The 15428-nt window shown below is 36.2% G+C and overlaps 1 protein-coding gene and 1 pseudogene across 1 annotated transcript in view; both read right to left on the bottom strand.

The window, feature by feature from the left end:
• MICU1 (mitochondrial calcium uptake 1) overlaps nt 1-15428 on the bottom strand; it is a 225486-nt gene that overhangs the window by 179939 nt on the left and 30119 nt on the right. Inside the window, exon 2 of the mRNA XM_054572634.1 lies at nt 1432-1593. Within this exon, the coding sequence (XP_054428609.1) occupies nt 1432-1592 (161 nt within the window). The 5' untranslated portion in view covers nt 1593. The remainder of the gene's footprint in view (nt 1-1431; nt 1594-15428) is intronic.
• LOC129069900 (PC4 and SFRS1-interacting protein-like) lies at nt 8279-9235 on the bottom strand (annotated as a pseudogene).

Raw genomic sequence — 15428 nt, 5'->3', positions numbered from 1 at the left:
TCTCTTTGTGTCCATTTTACCTGGCATTATTTCTAAGCCCAGCATCTCCTTTCTAAGGGTCCTATACACCCTCCTCATCATCTTAAACTAGTATTAGTGTTTGTCAGTAGCGTTTCCCCAGTCCCATTTATCTCATTGCTGTTGCTATACTAATGTCTCTTAAAACTTGTCTATTATCAATCTCTTGCTTCAAAACCTCTAAGCTCACCACTGTCTAGACATTAACCTCTCAATTCCTTAGCATAATATGTAAGATCTATTATGTCAAGACTCCAACCCTTTTTGAAAAGCTAGTTTTTTCTGCTAAAATTCTCTCCCTTTTCTTCACCATTGCTCAGGCTCATTATTATACACAAGAATAATAAGTAACATTTATTGATAGCTTACTATGTGCCAAATATTTTCTACACAAGATATTTATTTTACAAAGTTATATGCCAAGCACTGTTCTAAGCATTTAATAACTCATTTAATCTTTATAAGAACCCTATGAAATGGGTACTATCATTACCCTCATTTTACATATGAGAAAATCTAAGCCAATACTCACACACGAGCTCACACACTCATACATTACTAGTGAGACTAGAAGGAAGTCCATCAGTTCCTCAAATAGTTAAAAATAGAGTTACCATATGATCCAGAAATTTTACTCCTAAGTAAATACCCTTCAAAAATTAAAACATATTCTACCCAAAAAACTGTACACAAATGTTCACAGCAGCATTACTCATAATAGCCAAAAATTAGAAACAACCTAAATAGCCATCAACAGATAAATGAATAAATGTGGTATACACTCCATACAACATCACATAAATTTGCCATTAAAAAAAAATGAAGTAGTGATTCATGGTATCACACAGATGAACTTTGAAAACATTATGCTAAATGAATGAAGCCTGTCACAAGACTAAATATTGTAAGATTCCATTCATATGAAATTTCCAGAATAGGCAAATCTATAGAGAGAAAGTAGATTAGTGGTTGTTGGGGTGAGAGAATATGGAAAAAGTAGAAGGCATGGCATGGAGTTTATGAAATGATAAAAATTTTTGGGAATTAGTGGTGATGGCTGAACAACTCTGGGGATATACTTAAAACCACTGAGTTTTACTGTTAAATTCTTAAATTTATTACTTATATTATTTATTATAAACTTATTAAAATTATTAAATTGGTAAATTAGTTAAAACATTCAGCAAAGGGGACAGGCAGATCTTGAAGCAGAATACTTCCCATTTGTTGCTCAGACATGATAGTTGAATTCTCTAAAATATCTTATTTCACGGATAAATATTATCAATGCCAAATGATTTGGGCAAAAAATTTTGGTAGGACGGTAAGCCAGAAATCAATTCCTTTTAGATAACAAAAACAACTAGAAGACTCAAAGCACCTGTAAGAAAAGGATGCTAAGATAACACTCACCTCTTCCACAAAAGACCAGTACTTGCAGTCACTGCAGATGCGCCCAGGAAAGCCACCACCATTAGTCGCCGCCTGATCTGAGTGGGCTGTGATCCTCCATGGTACCATCGAGAGCCCAGGGCCAGTTCTGCCAGTGCAGAAAGTGATTTAAGACGAAACATCCTATGAACAAAAAGTAGAAATGTTACTCCTAACTAGTGGTAGTGACAGTGATGATGATATAGATGATGATGATAGTATCACCTTCATCAAAAAATATAAGTACTTACTCAGTGGCAGACACTATTTTAAGTACTTTGCAATACCAAGTATCTCATTTAATCCTCAGAACAATTTTATGAGAAAAGTGCTATTTATAAACCTGATACATCAGTCAATGTACAATTAGAATACAAGAAACCACATAGTAATTTTCACAGGGAAAAATTAATATAAAGCATTTTTAATTACAACAGGGGACTAAGTACTAAGGGGTAAAGAGACAGCAGATATAGGGAGTAGCTACTACTTCGAGGGCCCATGCACACAAGAAAAGAAATCTATAAAGTGGCTATTCCCAACAGAGCTGAGATCCAGACCTTGTGATGAGGACACAGGCATGGATGTCTGAGAAATTTACTAAAGTTCCACACCAAAAAAACTCACATAAAGCCATCTACTAGAATTCATGCCAGCAGAACTCAGGAAGTGCCCATGGGGAGGAGAAGCCACAGTATGTAACTCATTCAGAAACTGCATGCAGGAATGTCGCCACTAAAACTCCCTAGGAGGTGAGTGCCACTGGGTGTCCCACATGCTGCTGCTGACCACTGCATGCTACAAAGCACACTAGAATCAGGAAGTAACACCCTTTCCTTCTCCAGTCTCCCTCCAGTCCTACTACTGACAAAGCTTAAAAGGTGGCAAGGTAGAAGTATCCAGTATAACAAATAAGACAATGAACGAAGGATTTAGAGCTGAAAAGTAACAGTTTGATAAGTGGCACATCCATTTTACAGATGTGAATACTGAGATACAGTGATTTGCTGAAGACTGTACACCTAGAGGTGGTAGATCCAGAATCGGAACCAAGAGTAGACTGGCTTGCCCAGTTTTTAACTAGGACATGTTGCTGCCCTCTACTTGGTAATGCTGATATGACATTTGTTAAAGTAGTTTAAGTTTTAATTAAATCTTTTCTCGCTCCTAGGCCCTTGGAAGCCCGCCTCCCTGCCAGATTCTTTTGTTTCATACTTACAATGTCACCTGTTCCTTTAATTTTTTGTTTTAATTCAGAAACATCAGTATTGGGTCATACTGTCCAATAAACATTCTCTCTCCCATCCTCACTCCACAGGCAAATAATACTTTCCTAGTCTTTTCATTTTGGGTGTGTACCTTGCCAAATGTTTTGCTTTAACCAGTAAAATGTGGGCCATTTCCATGAAGTTCTTTTAAGAGCTACTGCTGTTAGCCTTCTTGTGCTCCTGCGCTCTACCAAGAGAAGATAATGCCCCAGGTAGACCTGAGTTCTATAATGAACAAATCTCAAAACAGAGGCAGGTAATGTCAAGTGCAGGCGAGCCAGCTGAGCACAGCCAACCTACTTTATGCTGGTGGGAAATAAATGTTTGTTGCTGTAAGCCCTAAAATTTAGGGGGCGGGGGCATTTGCTGCCACAGCAAAAGTTGATTAGTTGAGCATCTAAGAGAATTACTAGGAAGTTCTTATTCAATAAAAATTAACTAGGTTCATACTATTTAGCCCTATTTGAGATCTAAAAGGCCAAATTTATTTTTTACATTTTAATTGGACAAGATACACATAAAACATTTTTGAAATAATACATTTCCATCCTGAGTACATATAAACATATTAGATGTAGATGTTACCGAATTAAAAAATAAGGGAAGACCAAGTTAGTCAGGAAAGACTTCTGTTTAGTGTTGAGCCTCAGAATGGTATAGAATTTTGATCAGTGACAGAAATATCAGGGGCATCCCAAAAGACTCAGGATCATCTCTGGTACCTCAGTCCACTTAATACATAATGTTTTTCCTTTAGACAATGATCTTGAGGCCAGAGTAGAATCCCTCATTCTTTTATTCCACCAAGCAGAATGAAAGGAAAACAGGCATTTCTTACTGGTTACATGACTTTGAAATCAGAGTATCCATGCTCCAACCCTTTAGTTCACTGCTTCCTAACTTAAATTACCTTATACTTTGTACATATCTTCCTATGGCAATTAACATATTTGTTCGTATATAAGTTTTCTTCCCCAACTTCGCTCTCAGCTTCCTTTAAAGCCAAAATTATGGTCAGCCAAAATGGAGGTGTAGATAGATACACTTTGCCTCCTCATACAACCATAAAAAGGATCACAACTAACCTCAAAACAAAAAACAACCAGAACTGCCAGAAAATCAAACTGTATGGAAATCCAACAACTAAGGATTTAAAGAGGAAATATTTACCCAGACAGGTAGAAGGGGTGGAGAGAACACACTGTGGTGGCAGCAAGGCAGTGGCAGCGACGCAGCAGTGGTGGCGGCCAGCAGAATGGGTGGGCCCATATCACGTGTGGCAGATAAAACAAGGAGGGACACCTGGGGAGTGAATGATCACAGTTCCAGGCCAGGCTGCTCAGCCCAGGGTTCCAGTGCCAGGAAAATAAAGCCTTATAACTTCTGGCTGTAAAAACTAGTGGGCTTTGGGGTAGTAGAATAAACAACCAGTCTCTCAGAAGAGTGTATAACGGGCTCCCATGGAACATACGCAAATCCACCCACTCTGAGAAACACCACGAGGGCGACAGCTAAAGGGGCACCAGACACATAGATAAAGCAGGTGAAATGACTGGAAACATCGATGGCTTGCCTCTTATATGCGCTATGACCATGGACCTAACCTGCAACCCAGGCATGTCCCCTGACTGGGAAAAGCTGTGACCTTTTGCTTTGCAGAAGGACACTCAACCATCTGAGCCCCATGAGCCAGGGCCTGTGAAGAGTTTTTCTAGCCAATGTTTTGCTTCCTAATGATTGTTTATACTTTCAAAATACCTGAATAGATTATTCATTCATTATACTATTGAAAGAATGTTTTAATCTAAACAGCAACAAAATTCTCAGAAATATCCCAGAAGTGTTTCATCTTCACACTCTACTGGAAAAGAAGATTACACATCATTCTGTCATATTTACCCTTCTGAAGACAGAAAAAAAATCCTGAAATTATGAATGAATTATAATGGTAAACATATCAAAAATTCATACTAAAAATTACAGTATGCCCAATTCAACTGCAATACAGTAACATTACCTCAGTGTTTCACAATACAGATGAATATACCTTTTCTTAATCTACTTTACTAAAGCTACAACCTGGAACAACTTAGTAAGTACATACTGGGTAGTAACAGAAATATAAGTATAATTATTTCACTGATATTTGCAATGCTTCTTTGCAAAGAGCGTGTGATATCCCGAAAAGATGTGCAATGTACAAAAACAATAGTTTCCATGAACATAGGAGAATAGCAGAAAAAAGTGAGCACTTGATATTGCTGTATTTAAGATATATGGACTTCTGAGAGCAGGTTTAAGTAGTTTCAGACTAGCCAGCCAAGTTATCCGTTGTGCAGACTACATGAACTATTATAATTAACACATTTTCATAATTGATTTCATATTCATAGTTAAAAAACTCATAGAGCTCACTAAACTGGTCTTATGTATCTGCTTTAAAGCTGAAACATGAGTACTGAGTCTAACACACAAAGTCTAACACAATACTTTGGACATTAAACACATTCAAATATTTATTGATTTAAATAGGAATATTGTATAAGTTGAATAATGCTAAATAATGATAAATATAATGACTATATAGTAGATATGCTATTAGAGTAGAAATGAAGATAGTCAACTTTCTGTCCTGTTTTTGTCATTGTTTCTGAGTGTTTTAACATGACAAACAATATCTGTACTATTCCTTGGACATCTTTCCTTAAGGCTCAAATGAAATTCCATCTCATCCATAAGAGTTAGGGAAAGTCTTTACCACTCTTCATTTCTCTCCTCTGAATTCCTATAGAATTAAAATTCTGTGCCACTATTATCATACCTTTTTATTAAATCATTGTAATGTATACCTGTCAACTTGTCAAGGAGGTCACAAATCAATTATACAAGCACAAATACAAAAAAACTTAGGTTCTCTTTCTAGCTCTACTACTAAGACAACTATGTAACCAGCCTTAATTAAGACTTTATTCTGGAAGACACAAAGCACAGGTAGTACTTATTGCGAAGTTCTTTCTGGCTTCAAGAGTTCATTTCAGAAAAGGTAAATGTGAAAGTATTTTGTATTTTTTGTTAGAAGAAAGCCATCCTGAATGGTTACTGAGATAGCACCCTACATTAGCCTAACTGGTTTAAGCAAAGTTCACATAATTCAAAATGTCCAACTGCCATTATTTCATTCAAGCCATTATCTATTTATTGAGCAAGGTATTGTGAGGGCACTGCAAAAGGCACAAAAACGATCAAGACACATTCTACCTACTAACACCTTATAATTTGGTAGGGAGAATAAAACAACTATTCATATCGTAAGGCATGGCAGGAAAAAAAGATAAGAGCTACAAGAACTTATTAACAGGAATTCAACTAAAGAAAAGATTACATTAGGTTAAAAGCTGGAAATGGCTCAAGAAAGGCTCCAAGGAAGAAGATTAACTTGAGGTAGAAAAGAACTAAGCATTTTCTACCCAAACAAAAGAGTTTGGCTGACTATACTATCTTAGAAGACTGTCTTTTTTTTTTGCTTTGTCATTTCATCTGAGGCATGGAATAAGCTACTAGAAATACCTTAGGCTTTAAATATGCCAAATAATTTTTAAAACATCCCCATACATTTCTTTTAGATGAAATTTATCAGCTTGAAAGTTGTGCATTGAAGACACCAGGATGACTGCCAAAATACAGTAGAGATTAACATTCACATCTATAAAAGATGCATTTTCATACCTCAAAGTGGCATTACTGACAATAAATGAGGAAAGCTCACCCTTCACAGCTAACTCTGTTCAGCAGAGAAAGAACTATTTTAAATAATCTGGGTGAGAATGTAAAGTTAATTTAAGTCATACAAGTCTCTAACAGTAAAAATAATTACTGTAGGAACAAGAATCATCTCACAAATATTAGGTTTGACACATTCGTACTAAATGAAGATGCTATGGAAAATGTCAATATTCTGTAGGACTCAGCTTTTTGATACTCTGAACACTGCTTCATTCATCAAGCACCTCTGTGGTTCACTTTCTCAAAACACACAGACAAGACACACACACACCACAGAGCCTTTTTACTTCAATAATAAAACCTGAAACTTATGGCTGGTGAAGGAGTAAGTGAAGAGTGGCAATTTCCTTTCCTGAATAACTGCACTGAAAAGCAAAGTGTGGAGAAGGAAAAAATAAATAAACCAAAGAAACAGTCTTTAAAAAATAACAACCAGGAAACTACAGAAACAATGATGACCAATATAAATTTTCTAAAACCTCTAGGATGAGCTAATGTGTTGAGATCAGCAATTTCATTTCTGGGTATTTATCCAGAAGAAACAAAATCACTATCTTAAAGAGATACCAGTACCTCCATGTTCATTGCAGCATTATTTACAATAGCCAAGCAATGTCCATAACCTAAGTGCCCATCAACAGATCAAAGGATAAGAAAATGTGGTATATTTTCATTTGTATATACAATGGGATGCTATTCAGCTATAAAAAAGAAGGGTATCTTGCCATTTGTGACAACATGGATGGACCTTGAGGGCATTATGCTAAGAGAAAGGCAATTATCATACAGCATAAGATTCACTTCTATGAAAAATTTTTTAAAAAGAAGAAGCAAGCAAGCAAGCAAGCCAGAGAACAGCTTGGTAGTTGCCAGCAGTGGGGGATGAGGTGTGCGCAAAATGGGTGAAGGTGATCAAAATGTACAAACTTTCAGTTTTAAAGTAAGCAAGTCCTAGGGTTGTAATGTACAGCACTGTTAATAATACTGTACTGTATATTTGAAAGGTGCTAAGACAGTGGACCTTGAAAGTTCTCATCAGGAGAAAAAATATTGTAACTATGGAATTTGACAGATGTTAACTAGATGTTGTGGTGATCATTTTGCAATACCTAAAAATATCAAATCATTATTTTGTACACCTGAATATAATGTTATGTCAATTAGCCTGGCTGATGTGGCTCAGTTGGTAGAAATTCATCCCATGAACTGAAAGGTTGTGCGTTCAATCCCATTGGGGCATGTATGAGAGACAATCCATCAATGTTTCTCTCTCACATCGATGTTTCCGTCCCCCCTCCCTTCCTTCCCCTCTAATATCAATGAGCATGTCTCCTCAGGTGATGATAAAAATAAAATAAAATAAAATAAAATTTTGGTTATAGTTTCATTTTTGTTTTTTTCTTTAGAAAGGCTATGTATCTTAGGATTAAAACAATTAAGATTCTAAACCCTTAACGAAGCAATGTCAAAGGAAGGGCACAACTGCTCCCATTCTCTGGGGTATAAAAGTCATTCCAGTTTAACACCTAACTCCAAAAGAAAATTAATTTTTTATATTTTCTAAACAAAATAATGTACAATCACCATCCTGATCTGAGCTTAGTTTAATCTTCAAACACAAAGCTTAATTTTAAGCTTGGAAAACAAAACTTTTAAAAGGCATGATGGCTGAACTTAGGATGTAGTGTGTACCTTACAAGAAATTTAAGAAATACAGTAATAATGTCATTAATGAAGTCCTCAATTTAGAACATGGAATGTTCTTCCATCAAAGGGGGTGGGGGAGGGTGAAATGAGTCCAATGAGTCTCTCTCAAGATCTTCATCTCATTTGCTCCACTTGTATTTCCTATTCTGTAACTGCATGAACACTTTGAGTCCAAAATAAGAGAGTTTTTCCTTACAGTAGATTACATGTTGCTTGGTGCTCAGTTTCCATTTGTTCCTCTTGCTTGCATGTTCTATCTGCTGCTGCTTTCTCATGTTGGCCTTTCAGCACATTTCTCCTAAGAGCAGTCTAAAGATTTCTTCTACCTTTTCTCTTCTCAATTATCTTCCTCTTTTGATTCAACTTTTTCCTTCTCCTCCTTATTTGTCTGGCTCTTTCCTTTGCTAATCTTCTTCCTCTGGCCTTATTCATCCTAAAAGGATGCTTTTGAGGTTTGTTTTTTTTTACTCTTGCCACTTTTTCTTACTTTTGTCTTCTTCAGTTACTGTGTTGCTCTCTGAAAGACAGGTTGGTTTTACCATTTTGGGTTTGCCTCTTGGTTTTGGAATTTTGACCTCTGTAGCTACAGGTTGTCCTTGTTTAGGACTCATTTTTAGATTAATAGATGCTATTGCTGTTGTCGCTACTCCCAACTCCGTGGTTTCTACTTGGTTTCTGCCTTTTTCTCCCTCTTCTGGCAGCTTTTGGAGCAATTATGTCAATTGCCTTAGTCACACCCTCATTACTGGCTTTTATGCCTGTTGACTTCAAAATTTCACTTTCAGATTATCTATCTACCATAAACTTTCATGAAATCCTTTCATTTATTTGGTTTCCCATACTTTACTGAGTAAGGAAATATATCATTTGGGCCTACAAAAGCAGTCTCATGAGTTCCAAAAAGAAAATGGGTAGCCTGTGGGTAGTTTTACAGCTCCATTGGGAACTTTACCTACTTAAGATGGCCAATGAAGATACCTTCTCATCTTGGCAAAGATGCGGTCTCTGGGTTGGAAATTAAGAGTCATATTTTGCCAAGGGGTGATGCTGGAGGTTCAGGCCCTGACAGTCCCAACCCCAGGTTGCCGGTCAGCTCTTTCTTATACAAACATTTTCCTTTAGTGTTAGAGAAAGTTTGAAAAAATGAAAAGGAAATAAGTCCATAATTTTACCAGCCTCATGTATATTACACCTATATTTTAAAAAGTTATTTTCTGATGAAAATCTTCTAGAAATTTGTTACATAACAATGTGAATATACTTAATACTACTGAACTGTACACTTCGGTTAAGATGATAAATTTAATGTTCTGTATTTTCCACCACAATTTTAAAATACCTATAGAATGTGCAACAAAGCGTGAACCCTAATATCATACCAACCAGGGCTGGTGTGGCTCATGGACTGAAGGTCATCAGTCTGATTCCCTGTCAGGGCACATACCTGGCTTGCAGGCCAGGTCCCCAGTTGGGGGCATGATTGATGTTTCACACACTGATGTTCTCTCCCTCTCTTCTCCTCTCTCTGAAAATAAAGAAAATCTTTAAAATGTGTGCATGTGTGTGTGTGTGTGTATCTCAGTATTGGCTCATCAATTGTAAAAATGCATTACATGAATCAAAAAGTTAAGAAGGGGAAACTAAGTCCTGGTCAGGTGGCTCAGTTGATTGGAACATCATCCCACACACCAAAAATGTTGCAGATTCCATCCCCCGTCAGGGCACAAACTTAGGTTTGTGGGTTCGATCCCCAGCCGGGGCGTGTACAGGAGGCAACTGTTTGATGTTTCTCACATTGATGTTTCTCTCTCTTCCCCCCAATCAATAAATATATACTTGGGTGAGTATTATAAAAAAGGGGAAGCGAGGAACTGGGGCACAGAGTGAAGAGGTATACGGGAACTCTGTATTTTTCACTCAATTTTCTTCTTTGAACCAAAACTGCTAAAAAAAAAAAAGCCTATGGATTTAAAAACAATATTTCCTCCTATAAGGTATTTTCCACTTGTAAATAATCATTTGCCTAGAGTCAATCATAATGACTGTACATGTATCATATTCTTTGAGAAAATACTCAATTACACCTATGACTGCTCACAATATTTCTCCACAAAAAGATAAAACAGATAAAAACCCTGCAGTCCTTCTTACTTGCACTCTTTCATCAATTGCAACCCACTTTTTCCCCTATGTAGCAACGGTGGTGAGTTAATGACAAAACATAACTTACTGAACTCAAGCAGGCTTTCTCAACAGGAATGAAGACATCCACTGGGTAATGAACTAATTGTTTTCTTACACATCTAGAATGGTAGATCTGTGCAAACAGGAGGAGAATTGATAAAGTCTTCACTGAGATAATTTTTTGTTGTTCTGTGGTTAAGATAAAGAACCCTGGTTGAGACTGTTAGAGATATGGAAAACTAACTAAACTGAACTAAATTACAGCATTTTGAATAGCTAATACTATTAGTTATCACATCCCTATTTTGTACAGACAAAATTAAAACATATATGTAACACTGGGTAAGAATGGTAAAGAAAATACATCTCAAAATATCTTAAGCTTCTCTGCTAAACTCTACAGATTAATCATATACATCCATAAACATAGAATAAACATTAATATTTTCCTCCTATGTATATAATCAGTTCAGGAATAAATAAGTATACTAAAATCCTGAGAATGGTATGAGAAAAGACCAGAATTATTCAGACCAGATTTGAAAAAAGGAAGTACATGGAATATTAAAATAATACTTCCTCAAAATTTACTTGTAAATAGGTTATGATCTGAAACAATGGTTTCAGAGCATTCTACTAGCCCCATGAAACACAACCTTATTCCATTTCTTGTCTCTATTGTTTTTCTTCCTTTTTCTCTTCATCCATCATACATGAAAGCTGCAAGTCATTCCAAGACACTTTTAGCCTGACAGTTCTGAAGACTAAAGAAAGCTATTAATATATCCTAAGAATTGGGTTTCCTGTTTGATCATCCATGGTCAGGCATCTAAGTCAGAGCACAAAGAGAACACAAATGCCCAGTCTTTATCCCCATACAGAGTTTCTGCTTGACAGGAAGTCAACATATGCAGTAATCTAGCTGCCTCCCCTCCTCTTTCCCTAGCCTGCAACTCTCACTTGGCCTTCTCATAAACAGAAAGTATTACTAAACACAAAAAGAGAAAAAGGAGCAATAATGTGTAAAAAGTAAAGTACTTTGGACTTAGAAGTCTAAAATTTAAATCCCATTTTTTCAAATTTAAACCCTGGATGCTATCTGGTCTCAGTTTTCTTGGCTATAAAATTAGGGGAATCAGGTTACATGGTATCCCAGATTCTTTTCCATCCTAATATTCTGTGATTTTGTGATGGAAAGGTCAAAGATTCACATAAATATCACTTCACCTCCCAAAACTTCTCAGGAGCCAAAAACTCTAAAGGCCCTTCAGATCTCTTACCCTTATTTCTCTTTTCTCCTTTATCCCAAAGTTTCTTCTCCCTTTACCTAGGTTGGTATTACTAGTAACCAGTAACACCTCCTCCCCACTTTGGTTATGACAACCAAAAATGTCTCCATACATTGCCAAATATTCCTGGGGGAAGGAGAGCAAAGTATGTTCTAGTTGAAAACTATTGTGTTAGAGGATATAAATTTTTTAAAAAGCAATAGGAATTCTCCCCACATTCTTGGAACCATAGTCCTTTAGTCAGAAAGAAGAGTTCCCCTTTCTCAGATGTTTAAGTGCCTGCACAGTGCCAGTACTACCACTGCCCTAGAGATGAGCGTGCATTTTTCAGAATTTTCTATAATCATAGTAGTATATATACAAAGCAATTAAAGAATGGGCAGAAACCTTGAATAGACACTTCATCAAAGAAGATACATAAGTGGCAAATAAGCACATGAAAAAATGCTTGGCATCATTAGCTATTAGAGAGGTGAAAATGAAAACCACAGTTAGGTACCACTATATATCTATTGCAATGTCTAAAAACAAAAACAAACACAATACTAAAACCAACATACCAGATAATATCAAAGATTGAGAGCAACTGTAACACTCATACATTGTTGGTGGGAAGGCAAGCTGGAACATTCCTCGCTCTTTACCCCAGAAATTAAAATTTACGTTCACACCAAACCGGTACCTAAATGTTTATAGCAGTTTCATTAATAATCATCAAAACTGGAAATAACTTAAATAATTTCAACAGCTGAATGGATAAACAAAGTCTAGTGTATCCATATAATGGAATACCACACAGCAATCAGTCAATCAACGAAGAATGAATTATTGACATGCTCAAGAAGAAACTCAAAGGTACTATGATGATGAAAGAAGCCAGTTTCAAAAGGTTACATACTTTTATATGACATTCTGGAAAAGTAAAACTATAGTGATGGAGAAAAGGTCAGATTGCCAGAGGTTACCAGAAGGTAGAGAGTTTCACTACAAAGGAACTACATAGAGATTTTTGGGGTGATACTCTGTATACGGACTGTGATGATGGCCACACAAATCTATACGTGTTAAAACTCATAGAACTGCACCGCAAAAAAATAAGTCAATTTTACTGTAAATAATTTTTCTAAAACATGAGTTTAAGATTCTGACTACGAATTTCATTCAAGATTTCTGCATCTATATTTACAATATAGTTTTATTTTTCTCATCTCTGTCAGGTTTGGCTTAAATTAAAATTTAAATAATGTAGTAAAACATCAATTCTCTTGCTAAGCTCTGGACAGTTTAAAACAGTATAAAAATAATTTATTTAACTAGTACACCTGTGAAACCATTTTTTTTTTTTTTTGCACCTGTTAAACCATTTACTGTATCACTTTTTTCCTTGAGGGGCAGTTCTGTTTAAAATGTTTCCATTTTCCACCAATTCAAAAGAATCTATGCTCCCCAATATTCATAGCAGCACAATTTATAATAGCCAAGTGCTGGAAGCAGCCTAAATGCCCATCAGTAGATGATTGGATCAAAAAATTATGGTATATTTACACAATGGAATACTACGCAGCAGAAAGAAAAAAAGAACTACTACACTTCGCGACAGCATGGATGGAACTAGAGAGCATTATGCTAAGTGAAATAAGCCAGGGGGCGAAAGACAAATACCATATGATCTCATCTATAAGCAGAACCTAACCAACAAAACAAAGATGTAAGGAAAATAAGAACAGCAACACTGAAAGAAAAAAGAAACCAACAGAGACAAAAGGGAAGGAGGGAGGGGTAGGTGGGGGGAAAGGAAGGGAAGGGGCAAGTCAAGGAACATATAGCAAAGACTCATGGACAAAGTCAAAGTGGGGAAAGATTGAGGAGGGAGAGGGGAGCCGGGGGGCGCAGGGGAAAGCGGTGGGGGGGAAGGCAGAGCCAAATGTATTTGAAAAAATAAATTAATAAAAAAAAAGTTTCCGTTTTCTCCGTGGTATTTGATTAAACTCTACTTCTACCCATTTCAGGTGATGAAAATATATCAGTAGTTAGGAAAGTTAAAGTAGCTCTAAAACACATAATACAGGCCAGACTGGAACCCACGTCTGTTTAAGTTTAAAACTTTTTATTTTTTTAAATTGTTCTATTACAGTTGTCCCAATTTTTCCCCCATTGCTCTCTCCTACCCTGCTTTATTTTTAATTTTTATTGTTGACACTATTACACGTGTCCATCATTCCCCCCACACCTTTGCCCACCTCTGCGCTGCCCCTGCCTGTCCTGCCCTGGCCTTCACCACACTGTTGTCTGTGTCCATGGGCCTATGCATATGTTCTTTAGCTAATCCCTTCACCTGCTTTTAGCCAGTCCTCTCACCCTGCTCCACTCTGAGATCTGTCAGTCTGTTCCATATATCCATGCCTCTGGTTTTATTTTGTTCAGCAGTTACTGTATTTTGCCATGTATAATGCACACTTTTTGGCCCAAGTTTTTGAGGGAAAAATAAGGACGTTCATTATACACAGGTAGTACCTGAAAGACCTTGTATCTGTTCTTGTGTTTTGTGATTATTTGTTACATAAAATTTCTTGTACCATAATATGTTCAAAAACAAACGCTAAAATTCCTTTATAATACAAAAAACAAACATCTAAGTATAAATAAATAATTGAATTAAAAAATTAAAATGGAAGATTTTTTTCCTGATATTTTAGGCTAAAAACATGGGTGTGCATTATACATGGGAGAGCACTTTACACAGCAAAATACAGTAATTTTGTTCATTAGATTCCACATGTAAGTAAGATCATATGGTATTTGTCTTTCTCTGACTGGTTTATTTCACTTAGCATAATCATCTCCAGGTCCATCCATGCTACTGCAAAGGGTGAGAGTTTCTTCTTCTTTTTTTTTTACAGCTGCATAGTATTCCATTGTGTAAATGTACCACAGCTTTTTTATTCACTCATCTACTGATGGACACTTGGGCTGTTTCCAGATCTTGGCTATTGTAAATAAAGCTGCTATGAACAAAAACAAATTATTATTAAAAAAGGCAAATGTCATTTAGAAAACTAAAATACAAATTATTTCCAGGGAGTCTCACAAATGGCACAATTTGTATGTATTTCTTAATCATAAATTTGTTATTTTGACCTTGGGTGTCAGTTCTATCTTGCGTACTCCAAAGAGTGTAAGTGGTATCAGACATTAAAACTAAATATATAGTCTAATCTACTCGGAAGGAGAACTAATTAAGTTCATTACTTTATTCAAAAGCAGGTCCAATCTGACATGAACTGGGTAAAGCCATACTACACTGCAAGCTTCAGAGGTTTGAATACCCAATATTATACTAATAAACACTTCCTCACATATTGCACGTAAAGTTTTTCTGGCTTTCCTGGTAGCATCTGAAGCCTTCCATTAAAAATAAAATCATTACTATGTATATTACATATAATCTCTCTATGTAAATTAAATATTCTATCAAAAGAGACTATTTTAAAGCTATTTTTTTTAAGTCACAGTTTTCTAAACAATAGGCTAATCCATAAACAACTCTCTCCGCTGTTTGCAGCCAAATCCATAGTGCCATCCTATCAAGCCTGGATTTCTCCAATAGTCTCCTAAGTGGACTCCTTGCTTCATTCTATACACCAGCATGAGTAATCTTTTAAAAATGCATCAGGAACTCCAGAACAGGCAGGTCTACAGAGACAGAAAGTAGATTGGTAAAATTCTTTTTGGGATAATGAAAATTCTG

The sequence above is a fragment of the Pteronotus mesoamericanus genome, unplaced genomic scaffold (genome assembly GCF_021234165.1).
Source record: "Pteronotus mesoamericanus isolate MK-2021 breed Mesoamerican mustached bat unplaced genomic scaffold, CSHL_Meso_final contig_24, whole genome shotgun sequence".
NCBI lineage: Eukaryota > Metazoa > Chordata > Mammalia > Chiroptera > Mormoopidae > Pteronotus > Pteronotus mesoamericanus.
The sequence above is the reverse complement of the archived record's forward strand: the minus strand, read 5'-3'. Positions and strand labels throughout refer to the sequence as shown.